Consider the following 13,847-nt stretch of genomic DNA (forward strand, 5'->3'; position numbering starts at 1 on the left):
CTTCCCTGACCTCACAGGCTTTCTCTTTGGCCCCAGTCCCCTTGCATGCTCCTGTAGACTTAGTTCCATCCCATGGGAGTAAGCTGGTTCCTAGTCTCCATCACTTGAAGGCAGAGCAAAAGTACTGAGCATAATTCCTAGCCGACAGCACTCATTTTTTAAGTGTTTTGAGGTACATCTTGCACATCTTGTGTGGTGGGCTATGGTAGAAATTCCTCTGAACCACCTGATGGGAAATCTCTGTTCCAGTTGTCTATTTTGCTAATGATTGAAGTGACCTTTAACTATGTGGGCTCAGCTTCCTTATTTGTCACATAAGAAATCAGAAGAGGTGTGTAGGATCTTTTCTATAATTCAGTTACTAAATTCTTTATCTCTTAGATGGAAGCTGTCATGTCTTTGTTTTGTTTTGTTTTGTTTTTTGTTTTTCGAGACAAGGTCTCTCTGTGTTAGCCTTGGCTGTCCTAGAGTCACTTTTTAGACCAGGCTGGCCTCGAACTCACAGCGATCCACCTGCCTCTGCCTCCCAAGTGCTGTGATTAAAGGCGTGGTCCAGCGGAAGCTGTCATGTCTTAATCAGAGTTCTGTGGTAGACACCCTTTGGTCAGGCACCCATTGTCATGCAGACCTGTCACCCTATCTCACAAGTCTAGAAGGTTAGAGAGTTTTCTCTCCCAGCTTCTCAAGAAGCAGAAACAGTGCTGGTTTCAGGGATCAGGAAGGTATCTGACTTCATAAGGGAAACTAATGTGTCTTACCAGAATGGTATAAAAAGCCACAATATTGCCAATAACAATAACAATAACAAATCTATTTTAAGTTCCTAATTTATACTAATATTATCTCTGGTGTTTAAAATTGTTCCCAATGTGGACTTTAACATTCTCATGTCACCAAGGAAAGGTTTAGAGAAGAAAGGGTATGCAAGTAAAGTCATGCAATTTAGCAATGATGTGCTAGCTTTGACAGAGCTAATAGGAAGAAGGGACGAGGAGGTAAGGAGGGAGATGGGAAGCAAGAAAGAGGAAAGGAATTTACCAATGGGGGATTTGCTCATAGGGAAGTAGAGACTGGTAGAAAAGATGAGCATGTGAGCTTTAGACCCAGACATCACTGAAGCAGAGCAACCCTGTCTTTGTCTCAGTCTTTTTTCCTAAACAGCTTGATCTCACTGCTTCAGCCTGTAATGACATCCGACAGGTAGCTGTGGAGCAGCCAGGCTAGGTCACCAGCTGCCTGGGAGGAAAGGCCACTCCTTCCCCAAATGTCTGCACAGGCTGCATGCTGTCAGGCCTCAAGGACAAGCCAGCTTTGGGGCAGAAGGAACTGTTGGGTGTGCAGCTGTTTCATTCCAGTGGATTCTAGGAATGTTTCTGACCTCCCCTGGTCCCCAGCATTTCATGGGCAATGGAGCAAGACAGAATCTCAAAGGACAGCCTGGGGACTAGTTGGTTTGGAGTTACGCTGGCTCACTCTTTACAATCCATTGCATCTGTAAAGGCAGATTTCCCCCCTCTTCACTAGACATTCTTCTTCCCAAAATGAATTTCTATGTTGAAGAGCTACTGTCTCATTTGGAATAGAAATATATTGAGGGAATGCCAAAGCCTGGGCTTTGTATCTTTAACCACTTTCTACAAGAGAATGTTCCTGTGTAGCTGATGGAGGTGATTGACAAAAATAGAAATGAAAACTAACAACTTAAGCAGTAATAATTGTATAACAAAATTCAACTGTTAAGCTGGGTGTGGTGGTGCATGTCTGTCATCCAAACATTCTGGAAGCAGAAATAAGGGAGGATCAGTGCAAGGCCAACGTCTGTAGAGCAAGTTCTGGGATGGCTGGAGCTACATAGTGAAACCTGTTTCAAAATGAAATAGTGAGTAAATAAGGTGCCATTTTTGTGGCCTTACGTATGAATTGCTTCCTCACGTTTCTATGCATAAATGCTCAGGTGTAGAGTCTGATGCAGGGGAAAGGGGCTGGGTGTGGTTAGTTGCATGGCTCTGGTTTTAACCTAGTTTTTCCCCATGATCTTAGAATATTTGCCTTTCTGGACATTAATCTGTCTATTTGTAATATGCAGATAATATCTATTTTCAAATTTTATCATGGCAATTAGAAGTGAAGTTTAAAATTTTCTGTAAGCAGGTGTTCAATAAATATCCTTTGAGTGTCAGACTAGCGGCTCATTGTTGCCATCATTGGTACAACTTGTCTCCAGGAGGTTTTATTTTAGAAAGCTTGTACAATTGACTTTTCTAGAAACCTACTTATTCTCCCATTACCCAGGAGTAAGGAGTTCAAGACAAGGTCCAGATTTGAGCTCATGCCATGGCTAAGCTGACCCTTTTCTGCACATGACCTTTCCTGGCCTTTCACAATCCATCTTTAATTGGCCAGCACAAGGCTCCTTCCAGTGCCACTTACCATTATCTTCTGAGCCTTTGAATGAAGTGAGGAGGTGGCATTAGTTCAGGCAATTTTCATTTAACTTGGAGATACAGGCTTGTTACAAACATGGAGATGCCTCATTGCAAGTCTTTGAAGTCAAGTCTTCAACCTCACCCAGGCTCCATGACAGTCACACTGCAAGTCAGGAGCTTATTCTCCATTAGCAATCTGTGGCCCTTTCAAATGAAGTGAGAGACCTTTGCCTGGTACCGTCTTGAGCTTCATATGAGCAGATTATTTTACTACAGTGTAGATTGATATGACCTCAGATGCTAAAATGGAATGGCAGGATGGGTTGGGACATCCTATCACTTAGTGTGTGCTCCTACTGTTATTTGGATTCTAAGAATCCACTGCCCTATTAAACAATACATTACAGAACTGGCCACTTTTTTATGTTTAGAAACCCACAAATATCACATGGGAGTTTAGACTTAAGCTTTGAATTTTTCATTCATGTTCCCCAGAGACATTAATTCTCGTGCTGATGTGTTACTGCTCCTAGCATGGTCTAACATTAGCCTAAGCAGCTCTAATGTGGATAATTTCCTACAACAGAAACATGGCTTAATCATATGAGTAAGGAAAGATGCTTCAGAACATTTACCTAAATTTGGAATAAAGCTTAGATCATCTTGAAAAAATCTGCAGATTATATTTTTTCTTTTCCAGCATTCTTACTTCACTGTGCCTGATACCAGAGAGCTTCCTAGCATACCTGAGAATGTGAGTACTTGGAAAAGGAGCATTACATTTATTTGTTTACTGCTTGTGTTTTTAAAACAAAAGGGTATGATTTCATGTGTAATTGCTAAAACAAATGTAAAAAGAGCAATGGGTTATAATAGCAAAAGCAAACTGAAAATATCTATAAAGTACATACAAGGAGAGGTGTTCTTCATATTTCTCAAAAGTAATCACTTATTAGTCATTGATATTAATTCTGATCTTTTTAGGAAATTCTTACATAGCTTAAAATCACTTATTAGAAGAGCATTTTAGCATTTTCACTGATAAGATTCTTCATTGTCCACTGCAAAAATCTTCATTTGAAGTCACAATGGAAACTTAAATTCTTTCTATTATAGTAAGATGAAATGTTCTTAGCAAAGAAATTCCTAGCTAACAGTTTATTAGGGCAAGTGCACATAAGTAGAACCACACTCTTTTGTCCATTTCTCAGAAAGCATGTAGTAAATGAAGTAGGAGAACGCCCATCTTCACAAGGGCTGGGACGCAGCGAGCTAAAGTGGCAGATCCGTAGGGTCATGTTGGCTCTCTGAACAAGCTTAATGCCCTGTCTACCTTAGGACACATCTGTACGGTATTTTACCGTGATTATAAACCATGCAGTGCAGAATGAAGCCTAAAGCAGCCACCAGAGAGGTGCTTGGTAAAATACAAGCAGCATGAAGTAAGCTCTTGCTCACTCCATAGGATGCAATAGAGTAGTGTTGAGTGCATTTACATTCTATTGGTCTTCAGAATTTTTTCATCTTTCAAAACTGTAGCTCTGAACCTAGCAAGTAACAACCCTCAGTGCATGAAACCATCATTCTACTCTCTGACTGTGATTGTTGCCTACTTTCAAGCACCAAATGTCAGTGGAATTATATACTGTTTGTCCTTTTGTGTCTGGCTTTTTTCATTTAACATAATGCCTTTAAATTTTTACTATATTGTAGCAGGTGCCAAAATTCCTTTCCATTTAAAAAGAAGTGGCCAAAAGCACCCCAAAAAGGAAATTTCATAGCCTTAAATGCTTTTCAAAAAACAATGAAGTTGAGTTGGAATTCAAGAAGTCAAAGGGCTGGACACATAGCTCAGTGCACAGCACTTGCTTGATGTGTGCAAGGACCTAGGTTTTTCTATAAAGCACTGTAGAAAATCAGCTCAAGAGATTAGAAAAAGACTAACAACAGCAACAACAAAGAAAACTAGAAAAATTTTAATTTATTGTTATAGTAGAATTACAAATCAAGACTTTAAGAACATGAAAAGAGAGAGGTAGAGGCAGGCTGATCTCTGTGAGTTCGAGGCCAGCCTGGTCTATAAAGAGTATCCAGGACAGCCAAGGCTACATAGAGAAACCCTGTCTCAGGGGGGAAAAAAAGAACTTGAAAAGATGAATTGGGAGAGGCTAGGCAGAGGAAAGATAAGGAGGAAAATGAGGTAATTATATTTTAATCAAATGGACAAAAATAAACGTGTAAAAAGCTAAATAAATACTTCCAATAAATTTGGAAAGTGTGAAGTAAGAAAAATATATAGAAAAATGTGGCTGAAGTTAAGATCAATGTAATATGGGTAGAGAGTAACTTGGGAGGATTATCACATTGCAATCTCTACTCCTGCCTCTGTAAATATATCAGGGTTTCATTTGCTTTATTGGCATGTTCAAAGTTCTGGTTTATAGAAAAGGTGTGTGTGTGTGTGTGTGTGTGAGAGAGAGAGAGAGAGAGAGAGAGAGAGAGAGAGAGAGAGAGATCTCAGAGGAAATGCTTCTCAAGCTTTGTCTTCCTTTCCTTGTAGCGTCAGACAGTGCTGCCTAGAGCATTGAGGGTGTTCATGGAGCCCTAGGGAGATAGATGTGCTGGGTGTCTGTTCCTGTGGTTTTAGCTCTGGTTAATTTATCACTGCTGAAATTAAGAGTTGGATAATACTTAGGACAAAAAGATTTCTTGTGGGTTTTTTTTTAAAGTAAGTTTAGGAGCTATAGTTTAACAACATGCAATGGCAATCATGCTAAATGCACACCTCCATAGTTGCTTTTTCACCTAATGGTATATTAAGAACAGTTTCCCATCTCATTCAAAATCTATCAGAAAAGTTCATATTAAAAATGAATGCAAGTCCCAATTATCACCATTCCTCCCCAACCCTGAAGCTATGGGGACAGTTTGATGACTGTTCCCAGAACATTCTCTATAACTTTAGAATGACTATGACTGATAACCTATGTGTATAGCATATTTTTAATATAAAGGTCATACTGTTCACTATTGTACTTGTAGTTTAAATTATCCCAAAAGTTGTTCACATCTGTGTGTGTCTGTGGTCGCAGCACCCAAACACAGCGCTTCACATTTGCTAGGCAAGCATTGTACAACTGAGCCACACTACCAACCTTAATATTTTTGTTCAATAGTACAAATAGTTTAGAAATCATATGGCATCGCATAGTAATTGAAAAGGCCTGTATCTCCAAGTACTCCATACTTACTCTACAAAAGCAGCTACTTCCACATTTTTAGCAGTTGTGTTTTCCATCATTATTTTAAAGATTTGTTTTTATGAGTAGGTTTGTGTTACTATGTGAGTATATCTCACATAATTGTGACTGCCCAAGGAGCCCAAAAGAGGGCATAAGATGCCCTGTAAGTGAAGTTTCAGACAATCGTGAGCTACCATATGGGTGCTGGGAACCAAAACTTGAGTCCTTCGGAAGGGCAGCCAATGTTCTTAACCACTCAGGTATCTCTCTAGGTCCTACCATACTTTTAATATGTCCCTGTTGCTACATCTCAAGATTTTCTTTAATTTCATATATCACCTAATTGAATTTCTTATGTGAGATAAGAATTTCAATGCCCCTTCCCAGAAACCCACATAGACAAAAAACTGTCTCTTATCCATCTATTTCTCCTCTCTCGTTCTTCCTCTAGCCTTATGGGGGGACGGGACAGTTATATTAAATCAGCAGTCAATATTTGCATTCGAATGAACTGCTGAAGCAATTAGATTGTGGTTCCTTTCTTGTACAGCTTGTTGTAGATGAGATCTTGGGTTTAACACTTTTCTCTTTCTTGGTTTTAGTCCGTCATTCTCAGGAAGCATTCTCCAGCAGTATCTGAGAGAGTATGTTGCTGAAGGGAACAATTTTGAGCTTGCATGATTGTACAGTGCGAATGTGGAATTCTAGTTTGCAAATAACTCTCCTTTCAGAATGTGAATGCATGCTTACTGGTTTCTTTTTACTCGTGTAGCTTAGGCGGTTTGACCAGTTTGATCCCTATTGTTATTTTTTATGATCTATTGACTTCTAATATCCTGAAATTGAACAATAACATACCTTAGTGGATTCATTTTCACCCATTGGCCTAGGCATTGATCATCTTATCCATTTTGGAAACTCACATCCTTATAGCTTACAAGTATTTGGTTTATCTTTTTTTTTTTCCCTATATTGATCCTCTAATGTTCATTTTCTCTCCTATTTTCAACATTTCTCTTTTAGGCTGACCTCTACTTTATTCAACAATTTTTGTATCCTTTCAAATGTTCTACTTTGGCCATCTTATTGTTTTTTTGTTTTCTTACCTTGTCTATGAGACTATAATTCCCAAATTAAAAAAAAAAAAATTCAAATTCGTTCTTCTCTCTGCTGTGATGTTAGGCTTGTCAGTGGACACCAGCAACCCTCCCAGCTCATAAGCCTGCCTGCTCTCACAGCTCACAACTCTCGCAGCTCAGCTTCCTGTAGCTAGGGCTGCACAGCTGCATCACCACACCAGCTCCTTCCAGTCCTAGGTCTTGTCTGTCCTGTGACTCTCTTGTAGAGCTCTGCCTGAGATATGCCTTGTCACTTTTCTGTGCTCACCAGCAGAGCTTGATCCCAGGAGGAACACTTGGGACTGCTGTGACTGAGTGCAGAGGTGGAGATGCCCATATCATCAGAACCTTTTCCTTGTGACTAGTCAGTTTCCTTCTGCCTGGAAAGTGAGTGTTTTATTACAGTGGTAAGAAAGCTGAGAGCATTATGAGATGACAACATATGATATGGTTATCTTAGGTTAGTCCCCTTTTCTAACTAATGCTTTTTGACCATCCTCAGTTTTACCTGGTATCCCCAGGACCCTTTGGTTCAGAGCACCTAATCAAAAAAACATTTACTCCATCTGGACAGGTACAGGAAGCTAGCTGAGTTGGGGACTGGAGAGAAGAAATTTGGGGATGAATCACTTTCGTTTTCATTTGTGCCCTTTTCTAACCTCTAGAGGTTGAGCAACTCCACTTCCTGAGCTTTCCTGGGCTCTGTGTATAAGCTGGGCTGGGTGCTTTTTGCCATGTCCACTCATCCACCTCAGCCTTCGTGCCCAGCTTTCTCCTTATCCTCCATCAACTCTCATGCTACCTTGCACCAGGTAGTTTTTTGTTGCCTGTGTCTGTCTTGTATATTGCTAGGTTTGTTTGTTTGCTTGCTTTTTCTATTCTTTGGGATTCATAAGTTTAAAATGCTTTTACTTGACTTTTCCTGGGAGGGTGGTGTCAGAGGAAAAAAGAAACTTGGGAATTTCTCTTTGAGGAAGCACCTGGGTGGGTTGTCATGTTTCTTCTGTGCTAAATAATAACATGATAAAAGTAGTTACTTAGGTCTGACTCATCTTCTTATTTTAAGGGCCAAGATGTCCTTAAAAACTTGGTTTTTTAAAGTAATTATGTTGTTTATAATTCTCTAATTCTTAGCCCCATAACTTCTGAGGTTAGAGACATTTGTTTGAATGGTCTTTTCTGTAACACACCTCTAGCTCTTTGCTGCACTGTGTTAATGTCACCTCCTCTGCCCCTACCATTTTTGAAATTTAGATTTTCTTTGCTGGTTTTGCCACTAATGAACCAATTCCCTGTGTATGATCCATTGTCCCCCTAAATCCCCTTTGCAAACCAGTAGAAGGCTTGTCTGTCTTTAAGCAGAACAGTAGTACCAATCTGCCAGTCTCCTAATGCATACCATTCCATTTTAATCCCTGCCAGCTACGCTGTGAGAGGTAGCCATGAGCCCCACTTCACATGCACAGAGCCCAGAGCTCATAGGCTGTGCTTGCTAGCCTTGGTCTGCAGGTCAGCGGGGTGTAGCAACCTCTGTTCCAAAGGTTTGCCCCCCTAGGGTTGACTTGTGATATTCATGAGGAAAAAAAAGAAATGATATTTTATATCTGAAATACACAGCAAAGCAAGGAAGCTTTTCCTCTAAGGAGACTCTGAACTTTTGTGAGACCAATTTGTGTGGGTTTGACACAAAGTCACTATAGAGATCTAGCCATGTTGAAATTTGCATTTTAATCTCTTGGTGATTTTTCGCGGATTAATTTTAAATGACTAAATGGCTGCATTGCAAATTGAAACAAGCAATAACCACAGGTTTGTTAATGTGATACAGTATGCTGTCACAGACAGAACATGGGTTTCAGAGGTAGCCAGACACGGGGCTCCACCAGCCTGGGCTTTTTGGCTTCTTGTCTTCTTGGAACCTCAGCATTCTTATCTAATAAAGGGAAGCATGCAGAGCAGAAGTCTTAAATGTTAATCCCAAGGACAGTGCTGAGTGCCACCATCACTTTCTTTTTCTCCTTGTCCTAGTTTCCTGGAGACTCTAGTTTCATCTCCTTGAGGTCTCAGTCTGACTGTGAGCTGAGGAACACAAGGCTTGTCTTTCCTGAATGTTAGCTGACATTCTTGGTTTACAAATTAATGCCATCCCTCTCATGGGATATGTCTTTCATAGAGCCACAAAAGGCTCTTGGTAGCACCTGTCATCACTAGTGTGGTGAATAGAGTGTGGGTGCCCAGTGCTTGCCATAGAAGAGGGCTCTGCAGGCAGAACCTTCACAAAAGGATCTTTTAGTCTCTGCTAAAGGACCATCTAAATTTAAGAAAGTAAGCTACTGAAGGGCACGTAGCCTTTGGGACATGGAACCTAAAAATGTTGTTTTTCTGACATCAGAGAAGGGTTAATGTAAGCAGAGAAGGAAGAGCGAGTACTTGTTTAATGCCCACTGTGGCTCAGGCCAGGCACTGCTTGTTACTTCCTAAGCTCTTACCTTAGCCAATGATGTGGTTGTTAGCCCCTTTGAAAAAGAAGGGAAACCCAGAGTTTTAAGTTCATTCACTTATCCAATCTCTGAGTGCAAAAATCAGAATTCATACCTGGATGAGTCTAATCCCAGTGTGGAGATGCTTCTAGGTCCAGGTTCCAGTCCCACCTGTACTTCCCTAAGAAATCATTAGTGTAAGCAATATGATTACCTGCATGGAGAGCTGGTTAATGCCACTTGTCCTTTAAGAATGGAGGATTAGTACCTGGAGCTTGTAGATGCTAGACTATATGTTATTATTGGCCAACTGACTGGCTGGTTGGATGAGTGAATGAACTAATAAAGCACCTGACCCTGAGAGAGGGAAAAGAACAGCTCCTTACAGCTGGCTTTTGGGCCAATTTGTCTACAAGTTGTTAATGAAAAGCAAACGTGGAAAATTAATTCTTTCCACTTTCAGCCTCTTGTTGAAGTTAATTCTCATTATTTCTCCTATTTCTTTGTAAAAATAATTTTTTGCTTTTTCCTGAAAAATGATTACTATGTAATTGCTCATCAGGGTTTTCTGTGTCTATCAAGATAACACATGTAGGAGTAAATTTTATGCAGTCAGTAATTAAATGAGCATAAATCTTTATAAATTTTAAACAGGTGACCTGCATTTAAGAAAAAGTCACAGATCATGGGCAGATGTGTAGTAATAATTACATTGTAAGCTGGCTGCATAAAAGATACTTTGTTTTATACCCAGGTTTTGAAGTTTACTTTTGATTAATGGGTAATCATATAGGCCTTAATTTGAAATATTAAACAAACCTGTCTTAATTATCTGGTCAGTGTCATACCAAGTAGTTAATGATGCGAGGAAAGTGTTTAGCTGGATAGTTATGTGCGACATTGCCCAGACTCTACTTTGTCAAAAGATGCACCATGGTATAGAAAAGATTTATGAAGTCATCATGACTTTCACAAATAAACAAAGTTGAGATGGCAGAAGAGGACCTATTATCGAGTACTGAGATTGCTCCTCCGAGTTGTCAGATAATTGTTTACTCTAATGGTCTTCCCCTTTACACAGAGGGATAAAGCTGACCTTGGGTAACTCTGCTTTCTTTCCTATAATATGCTTCTCTCATTTGACTGCTCAAATGAGTTTGTGCATTTTTTCCCCTTGGGCAGATTATTTTAGAACCCCAAATTTGAAATTCTCTTTAAAGAATCTGATGCCACTAAGGTAACTTAAATTATTTTTTAAAATATCACTTAAGGGCTTAAACTGTTTTTATATTATAAAAGTTAGGCCTAATGGCACAGCCTGCCTGGCCTCTCTGCTGCTCAGAGCACTCAGTCAAGAGGACGCTGAAGCTCAAGCTCTGGGCACAAGTCTGGGCCATTTAGCAAGACCCTGCCACTCTTTAAAGAAAAGTCATGTTGTAAACTATCTGAGCAAGAGTTGTATTAGGACCAGAGACCTGTTTATAAAACCAAGCCTCTGGCCTAGAAAGCTGCCTTGAGAGTGGGCACAGTGAGTCTTTATTCCTGTGTCGTGGTGGAGACTCTCAGAGACTAATCAAATGACAGGCTGGGGCAGACTAGCATCTGCTTTGAAGGCTCCAAGGAGTACCCAGCTCAGAGTCAGTTCTTTGGCTTGAGGATTATCTCATTTCCCTATGGTATTAAATCTAAGATGCTTTCTCTCTAAGCCACATGATATCTCCCCCTGGGCCCAACCCACTCCAACCCCACCCCCACCTCCACCTGTTTCATAACCTCAGGCATGGATCACAGTGAGTGTGAAGTCCCCAGCCACCTCTGCTGGTGCCAGAGCTAACAGAGAGCAAGGAAGGAACAGCAATGGGAAGGTGCTCCCCAGGAGCATGGGGCTTGCCGGGTGTGGCTCCCCTTCTTGTCTGGATTGAGACCTTCACTAACTTCTTTTTGTACAAATGAGGAATAGAGGCTAAGGGTTCAAGGACTTACTGCGCATACCTCCTCTGAAATTCAGCTTCCACATGACACTGTCTGGATTCTCCACCCCCCTGCCCCCACCCCCCTTGGATCTGAGTTCTGGCCAGACTGGGAATTCGGGCACCTTCATATCCCAGCTGTCTAGCCCTACAGGGAATGAGTAAGGTGGACAGTATATAATGAAGTTCAAACAAGGAAAGACATCTCCTTAAGCTTAGAAACACTGACACTAAATAAATTAAGACCAGAGCCCAGAGCCCAGGAAAGAGTTCTCCAAGCAAGATTCTCCTTTCCTGGCAGGTAAATTACCTGGTAGTAACTGTCAGAGGATGAAGGTGCAGGTACTCGAGCTTAGCTGTGATGGGGTTGCAATGGTTCAAAGTACCAAGCTGAGGAACAGGAAGCAGAAATGTCATGTTTGACAGGAATGGTGGTTGTTTAGAAGGAGGGTTGACACACTGAAATGTTTGGACAAATAGAAGGTGTAGTGCACAGAACCATGGAATTGTGGAGGCCATAGGGCCAAAGAGCCTTTCTTCCTCCCCTTCCCAAGCCTAGTTCTCTGTCAAGTCTCGTGCTTAAGAGTTTCTCACATGTATACCTAAAGCTTTCTTGTAAATTGTTTACACATTTGGATTCTTTCCCCCTCTGGAATGTGGTGGTGACCAGTTAAGGAGTTAGTAGGTCCTCCCATTTGCCTTCTTTCTGTCTGCCTTAGGCTCTGGGAAGGTTTTTGCTTTGGGTTTTGGTTTTTGGGTTTTGTTTTGTTTGGTTGTTGTTTTGTTTTGTTTTTGTTTTGTTTTTTCAAGACAGGGTTTCTCTGGGTAGCCTTGGCTATCCAAGACTCGCTTTGTAGTCCAGGCTAGCCTCAAACTTACAGAGATTGCCTGCCTCTGCCTCCCAAAGGGCTGGGATTACAGGCACATGCACCGTGCCTGGCTTCGGGGAGATCTTTTTTAAAATCTTTGTTTTATGTGTGGAGCTGCTTTGCCTGCGTATATGTCTGTGCACCATGTGTGTACATGGTGTCAACAGAGGCCAGAAGTGGGTGTCAGATCCCCTGCAACTGGAGTCACAGGGAATTGTGGGTGCTGGGAATTGAACCCAGGTCCTGTGAAAGAGTAGCTAGTGCTCTTAACTGCTGAGCTATCTCTTCAGCTTTAAAGAGATCTTTTTGAAACACAAATGTGATCCTGTCTTTTTTTTCTGTGGCCCCTTCACCAGCACTGAGTAATTGGTCACCTCATCTGGTTCACAGTCCATTTTTCTGTCAAGTGCCTTTTTCTTCCTGCTAGACCACTCTCCTATGCCCCAGCTCACACCACAGCCAAGGGGCAGGTAGTCTTCAGACACATGTTTCCTCTACACATAGATTTATTATTTCAATAAACTGCTAGATATTGGGATTTGTAATTTGCGCAAAGGTCCTCAGCCTAGGAGGAAAACGTACTTTAGACCTAAGTTACTGTAACATACAGACAAATTGCCATGGAAACACAAAGGAGCATTTGGCAAAGGAGTCCAGGAACCCTTCCAGGAGGAGGTGACACAAGGGCTGATCTTGTCAAATAAATGGAAATGTTTAGAGCAGAGAATTAGAGTATTCTGGAAGGAAGTAAAGGCCTGGTGGGTGGGAAATGGCAGGGCAAGTTTGAGACATTGAGGTTTACCGTGGTGCTCAAGCTATTGGGCACTTAACAGCAAGAGGGGGATCCCTGTCTCCAAGGGGCTTTCTCTGAGCCAAAGCTTGGCGAGAACTAAGAGTGAGCCAGGGTCCCCTCTGCCCTGCAAGTGCTCCCCGTCTAAGAAGTTCCTGGGTAGGGGCTGTTGGCACTCCCTCCCACTCTGACGGGTGGCATCCCAGAAGGAAAGAGGCAGGGGAGGAAGCAGATAAGAGAGACAGCTTCTGTTTAGACACAAATATCTTGGTGATCAGCACAGATGGGATGAGAAATACCAAAAAAAGTACATGACAGTTTAGAAAGAATTTGGCTAAATGTTACATATTTTTAACATACCTGTGTAGAGTTTTGGACCAAGCACCTGAGTCCCTCCAATCTTGACTGGGAATGGGGTCCTGCCTCAGTCGAGTGATGTTTATATTTCAGAAGCATGCCCTTCCCTGTCCACAAAAGTAGCCTTGTGATTTTTTTTCCTCCCACCAAAATAAGGCACAGGATTTGTCTCTGACGCTGTGTCTCCCTATTTGGACGGCAAGCTGTGTAACATATTTCTCCTCAGCGTGAAGCTTCTTGGCAGACTCTTGAGGCCACGTTTTGGTGGCTTCAGAGTTATCTTTGGATCTGTCAAAAGTGCTAATGGGCTTTCTGGCCTTCTTTAAGCTCCTCATTTCTATTTTCTTGTTACTTCTATCCTCTTCTAAAAGAAAAATCCATATAATTCATCAGCATTTAAGCTCTCTCCGAAATGCTCAGCTGAGGGCCTTGTATTTTTGTTTGTGAAAACTGCTCTGCCGTGTCACTGTCTCGGGAACAAACCCCACCCTGACATCATTAACTCAGCGCTCCTCAGTCCACTGGGCAGAGAAATGCTTCCTGCCCGGCTTCATCCGCCTTCAGTGCTCATTTTATTTTATTTTATTTTATTTTA

The 13,847-nt window shown here is 41.4% G+C and overlaps 1 protein-coding gene across 7 annotated transcripts in view; it reads left to right on the top strand.

Moving 5' to 3' along the window:
- Dennd1a (DENN domain containing 1A) overlaps positions 1–13,847 on the top strand; it is a 488,183-nt gene that overhangs the window by 249,379 nt on the left and 224,957 nt on the right. For all 7 annotated transcript variants that reach the window (XM_051166832.1, XM_051166835.1, XM_051166833.1 and 4 more), the window contains one exon: positions 3,127–3,180. In XM_051166832.1, the coding sequence (XP_051022789.1) occupies positions 3,127–3,180 (54 nt within the window). The remainder of the gene's footprint in view (positions 1–3,126; positions 3,181–13,847) is intronic.

The sequence above is a fragment of the Acomys russatus genome, chromosome 24 (assembly GCF_903995435.1).
Source record: "Acomys russatus chromosome 24, mAcoRus1.1, whole genome shotgun sequence".
NCBI lineage: Eukaryota > Metazoa > Chordata > Mammalia > Rodentia > Muridae > Acomys > Acomys russatus.